The 6,534-nt window shown below is 43.7% G+C and overlaps 1 protein-coding gene across 1 annotated transcript in view; it reads left to right on the forward strand.

Moving 5' to 3' along the window:
* The first annotated feature begins 2,084 nt into the window (after window positions 1–2,084).
* FAM193A (family with sequence similarity 193 member A) overlaps window positions 2,085–6,534 on the forward strand; it is a 64,946-nt gene continuing 60,496 nt past the window's right edge. The window contains exons 1-2 of the mRNA XM_018563280.1: window positions 2,085–2,265; window positions 3,389–3,558. Coding sequence (XP_018418782.1) covers window positions 2,179–2,265; window positions 3,389–3,558 — 257 coding nt within the window. The 5' untranslated portion in view covers window positions 2,085–2,178. The remainder of the gene's footprint in view (window positions 2,266–3,388; window positions 3,559–6,534) is intronic.

The following is a 6,534-nucleotide window of genomic DNA, read 5'->3' on the forward strand; positions in this document are numbered from 1 at the left end:
TGTATGTATATAATGTATACTGCATGTATAATGCATGTATAATGTATTGCTGGGATTTGTTGTATTCCTATATAGCTGGTGATATTCTGCACTGCACTGTATAGAGGACTACAAATCCCAGCAATAGTACATTATACAGCGCAATGCAGAATACCACCAGCTATAATGTACTATTGCTGGGATTTGTTGTGCTCCTCTATAGCTGGTGATATTCTGCATTGCGCTGTATAATGTACTATTGCCACACATTTATCCCCGTCAGAACGGTTTCATCTATTGTGCAAAAGAAAAACCTTCTGGATTTATAAATGAAACACTCTAGAACCAGTTTGTTTAAAAGAGGAAATTGAAATTCACACCATATTATAACTCTTAATGATCATATAGCTCACCAACTACATATAAAGAACTCTGTATACCTTCATCATCATCATCATCCAGTGTATTCACTGGAGTTTTTATATTTATATCCAATTTAATTTTAATGTGTATTGTTTGTAGCAGCTGTATATTGTTTTTAATCATGGAATTATAATAAATCATGGAATTATAATAAAGCAAAACAACTTTTTAAATTAAATTGAATATTCCCTGTACCTTTTTTAAATGGTGGTCCAGGTCGGTCGGGGGCTTTCCCACAGCCCAGGGCGACAGGACATGCCATTAGTATACCGAAAAGTACAGCGGATGGGGATATGCATTCAGTTTGCCAGCAACCACCACATCGTTTTAATAGATACACACATCTGACACTTGCGGCATGCTAGCTCTCTAATATTTGGGCCGGGAGGCCGTCCCCTGGGAGGTGCTTTCTTTTGTAGACACTCCCACACTCAGCCGGCTGACCTATCATGGGGGCGAATAGTTCACCACCCCTCCCACCTGTCAGTTTTGAAGATCTCCGTTTTCCTGCTGAGAATTTTATATTGAAGCTTGACAAAGAGGCCTTGCCTCGAAACGCGTAGCACCAGACCACTGAGAGCCCCTACTCCATCCACCACTCCCGACAATTCAGTGCATTCGCTCACAGCACTGTGTAGACCTCCGGTACACTACACGTCTGTTTGCACTTCAGAGCCGTTTTTTTCCAGCCGCCGCGGCTCAGCCTGGCCAGCCGAGTATGTGTGCTGGGATTCTATTTCTTTTATGCCCCAGACTTTCTAGCCATCTGTTCCTGGCATATTGCCCAACTGCAGGGACTGCGCTCCCAGACGCCACTCCAAGGGGTATCGTCAGACACGATCGCTGCCATCCAAACTGTGAGTCACTTGTCCTTTTCACATAACAGGCTCCATCAGGGCTGCCAGCATTTCTAGGGTAGTAGCGCTCCTTTTTGGCATTTTCTGTGTTTTCTTGTCTTGATATAAATGTCCAAGGATTCACTGAATAGGTGTTCCCCAGTAATTGCCAGTTCGGTGGAGAGGCTATACAGGGTTGTCTTCAGCTCTCCGCACACCTTACAATCTGATTGTACAATCTCCTTTAGATCTGTTAACAAGCATGTAGTGCAAGGGCCTGCCTGATTGGATAGATGAGGTGTATTCTCTTATTGCAGTAGTTGCGTAACCCGTCTTTCAAGCATTAACTCCCTGTGTCCTGTGATGTATTCCAAAAAACGGTAATGTAAAAATCCTGTTATCTTGATCAGCTGTTAGAAAACATTTTAGTTGCACTTTCCACTTTAATAAAACAAAACTCAAATCAGATAACTGGCCCAGATTCTGGGAGTGCTTGTATAAGGAGCACTGGTGTTGAATAATGTTTCTGGTGGGTTTTCATTGAATTGTGTAATGCCTACAGGTGACAGCCTGCTTTCCTTTTCAGTATGACTCGGAGCTGGCTCTTCACTAAGAACCTGTGCATTCAGCCATTTGGCTCATTGCACATTTTGCACCCTATTAACTAGTGGAAAAGCAAAAAAACCATAATCTAACAGAAGTTAGTAAGAAATTGTCCTGTATTGAGTGAGTGAGTAATGGTCTTTCCCAGAATGTTTATTTTTATCTCTATTCTTTACAGGCTCCTTTTACATTTGGCCTGGGCCAGAGAGCTCCATACACAACTGGAGAACACTGTCTTCTCTGTAGAAGCGAACGCAAGGACCTTGCACTCTCTGAGTGCGGCACAAAAAACTCAAGCAAACTAGCACTTTCTACATCTCCGAAAGCCAATGCCAAGATGCACCTTCCCTTGTGGGTGTGCTCAGACTGCCGAAGGACAGTAGAGAGCGAGGATATCCACCCCACCCCAGACCAATCTTTAGTGGTAAGTGCTGGCCATTAATTGGGCGCCACTGGAGGGTTATTAATGCCTGCCTGTGGATTTGTTTGTTTTTACAATCTGGCAGTAAGGACTTGGATAAGGCCCTCGTCATCACGTTGTCTCCCTCAACAACCTCCCTTGCAGAAGTGTCAGGTGTTGCGGGCACCATTCTCTGAGATGTTGCCTTTTCCACCCTTGCTTCTTGACCTACCTCAGCCATTGCCTCCACCATTTTGGATTTACTTCTTGTAGTCTAGCATTTATGCTTTCATGAACTTTATGATTAGGTCCTCTTTGCTTGACAAATGCGGTGCATATTGAGGAAGTGACTTGTTGGGCTTCCAACCAGGTGTTTGCTCTTGGTTGTATAAATAAGTCTCCCCTTCCTTGCTCTTCAGATGCCGGTGCTTCGCTGTGGCTAGACCATCGGTCTAGTGGTGCTCCTTGACCCCCTGAGCCAGCAAAGCTCTGGCATTTGAAGAGCCCCAAATTCTTACCCACTTAACTTGTATTTGTGCTTTACCTATGCTGTAACCATACTTGTAGTTGCTTGTAGTTGCTGTAACTGATACTTACAAGCTCAATGCATCCAGCATTGTTTTTGTCTCTCTCCCCGTTGTTCTCCCACTGGTCCTGTGCCTACATCTTGCCTGGTGATGTCACGGGTAGCTGGCTTTATCTTTCTGGTTCTTCCCCCGCCCCCCAATCCTCGATGACGTAGCAGCAGATCTCATGCATGTGCTGACAGATCTGGTGCTGGGTGTATTTACATGCTGTTCTCTTACATACTGAGGATAGCAATCTCTGGAGGCAGTATGTTAATAGACCTGGCACCACATCTCTGTGCGTATGTGAGGTCTGTCACCAGATCTATTTACATACTGTTCTATGAATGGAGGATCACAATGCCTCCTGGGAAAATAGGACCATGCCAGATCTCTGTCTGCTCATGCACGATATGTGCATCAGGTCCTTTTACATGAATGGAAAAGATTTCCCTCCTGCATCCTCTTAGGGTATGTGATGTTGGCATCCCAGGAGGCTGCCTCGGGAGGGTGGGGGGGGGGTTTGTATATCTAAACCAGTTGCAATTGTTTTCCAAGACTGAGCATTTCCTTGTTTTCAGAGTCAAGATTTCCTTTTGCACATGCCCCCTGGGAACAGCGGTTCAAAGCAGGAGTCTGTTGGCGGAGGGAGGATGCTCGTGGGAGCTCAGACAGTTGCATCCACTGTAGCACTCAACAATACGGCACCTGCTGATATAGCATGTAGTTGTGAAGCATGTAATGAGCGCAGGTAAGGCCTTCACATACAATTTTTTTTATTTTTTTTAGCTTCAGGACAAGAAGAGTGGGGAACAATGGCATGCATTTCTGGAATACTTACTGTCCCTCTCAAACTGTGTTGTGACTAGGGGTACCTTGCACCATTATGGACCATTTATATACGATACCAGTGAATAGCTGTGGGTTCCTTTTATAGCCTGTTAGGTTCACCTACAACTGACTCGATCATTTCTGCCCCTGCTTCTTTGGGGCTCACAGTAGCAATGGGTTTCATTGATCTGTCTTTAAGAGAATGGGCCATTTGTGAGTGTGTGGAAGAATAATTGTCCAGATTATCCATTGCCACCAGATTCTCCTTTTTTCTATCTATTTTGGGTAGGAAAAGAGAGCCTTTAAAACTGCAGTTGTATGTCTATGGGTAGCATTAAAGCGGTCATGCCAGCTAGTGTTAAAATGACACTAAACTTTCGACTTAAATCTTAAAATGCAAATCATCTCTGAATTGGTGCTGACACTGTCCTTCCTTCTGGAGGGGGGCTACTTTTGTTCCCCATGGTCCCTGTGTGTGTTGTAAAGTAGCCACCAATCCACATATATAAAATAAGTGTTATCCTAATTTGACTGCAATTTTAAAATACGCTTTATGTAGGCTCCAAAATTTACACCGCCTAAATCAAGAAAACCTGTCCGGAGAGATATGTAGGCTGCTATTGTGGACCCCATTTATTTAAGGCAATAGTGGAGGTCCGGTGCCTTCAGTACTTTGAGACCATGAGCTGGGACAAGTCTACATATCAGCAGTTCTGATCACTTGCTTCATGCTTGTTTGAGGGCAGTAACTCAGATCAGAAACAACCAGTTACCGTATTTTTTGCTCCATAAGACGCACTCCCCCTCCCTGTGCGTCTTATGAAGCGAATCCCTATCGCCCAACGTCCGTGACATACAGTTTTTTTTTTGGTGTAAATTCAGCCCTGCTCCGGACAAGCAGAGCTAAATGTACAGTGGGACCCGCTGCTCATTTAATACATGTGATCTAAACCGATCACTTGTATCAAATCGAGTGGTGATTGTGTCCGGGGCCCCCCGCCGTGGTTTTCGGGGTCCCGAGGCCACCGCAGAACCGCTCAGCCATAGAGTGTAGAGCAGACGAAGAACGTCCATTCTTCATCTGCTCTGTGTGATCACTGAGACCGTGGTGCTGTAATCACAGCGCCACCTGTCTCAGCTGTCACTAACTGCAGCTGTCACAACCCTACCCTCCCTGTGTCCTATGGACAACTCTGCAGCCCACCCGATTGCTTGTATGGTGCCAAACGGCGTGTCCCCCCCCCCCACATTTAAATGTGAATGCGTGATGGGTGTGCCTGTGTCCAAAATTGATTACGCCACACATGTTACATATCACTACGGACGTCTGAGTGTGAGCAATAATTTTAGGGCCACTAATCACTGAGAACACTAAACTGATGAGAGCCTATGGCCAGTTTTAGGTATGGTTGTTGTTTTTTGTGATTTTTGCAGGTGTGCGCAATTTTAAAGCTTGACATGTTTAGTGTCTATTTACCCGACATGACCCCATCTTTTATATTTTACCGAAAATTTGGGGGCTAATAAATGCTTGATAGCGTAGGGAAAGCAGTTTTTTTCCCAAAAGTTTTTAGTACTTTTGCTCATTTTATATAGTAAAAAATAACCCCCAGTTGTGATAAAATTCCACTAAAAGAAAGCTTTGTTCCTAAAATAAATTATATAAAATTCATTTCTGTACAGCATTGTGTGACGGAATAAATGTCAAAGTACCTTAGTGCTGAATACTATAATAAACGGCCTGGACAGGAAGGGGGTGTAACACCCTGGTCTTCAAGTGGTTAAAGAGAAACTTTACCCATATCTTTACAATGACGACAAAGACGCCTTTAGAAATGTTTAGTGATGACAATCTACAAACAGATATTTATAGATCTTTGCAGGCTTTTTATTCTTTGCATTCCTTATTTCTCTTTTCCTCCCCAGTCTTCTGACAGTGGCCATTTTTACTAAGGGCAGATGAATCCATCTCCCTTTACGTCCTGGAACTCTGACACATGTGACTCGGACATCTGACCATGCACCTCATCTCAGGGGAGGAAAATGCCTTTCCCTGAGATCTCGTGAGATTTCCCAGCAATGCTCTGCTGATGTAACCTTCCCAGGATGCAATGCTTGGGCATAGATTACATCACAAATGCCCAAGAGGACCAGGAAGTGGAAAAACAATAATTGTAAGCAAAAGAAAAATATGCTTGTTTAGCTAATGAATGTAAGATGATTTCATATCGGCATGCAGAGTTTAGTGACTGGGTAAAGGTCAGCTTTAAGCTACAAAAGTGTGGGTATCCTTTTGAACAATTGTTTGAAGAACATAACTGACCTGACCTCCCCTCTCTCCTCCCCTAAGGTACTTTCCTTAGTATAGTTCACTATTAATCTCCTTCCCTAGGCAATGTCTTTATTTTATTATCCAGGAAAACCATTTTTAGGTCCTTTTTTTTAATGCATTTCCTGGGTTTCCCGTGCATAGAGACAGATAAAGAATCTTACATCACTTCTGCCTCAGCCAGGTGGGCACAACCATTATTTATTCACAGAAGACATAGAGAAAATGTAACTGCAAGAAATCGGAGCACTGGAACTGCATGACCGTGCAGGGCTGCATTGTAGGGCAGTGTTTGTCACCTTTACCAGTTTACCATTATCATTTATCCATTGTTTTGTGTGAAATGTTTGCTAAGAAAACCTTTTGAGGTTTTTACTGTCAACTACAATCTCCTCTAAAGTCTGTATTAGAAATGGGCTCTGCAGTTCAGTTTGCCTTGTCTTGAGGAAAATGAAACTGATGAGCCCTACATTTGTTTTGTTCATAGTGAGCCACAGTGGCGTAACTAGAACCTTCAGGGCCCTGGTGCAAGAAACCATGAAGAAACCCCCCCCCCAACGCAATGGT

This window comes from Nanorana parkeri, unplaced genomic scaffold, assembly GCF_000935625.1.
Source record: "Nanorana parkeri isolate BGI_ZX_2015 unplaced genomic scaffold, ASM93562v1 scaffold647, whole genome shotgun sequence".
Taxonomy (NCBI): domain Eukaryota; kingdom Metazoa; phylum Chordata; class Amphibia; order Anura; family Dicroglossidae; genus Nanorana; species Nanorana parkeri.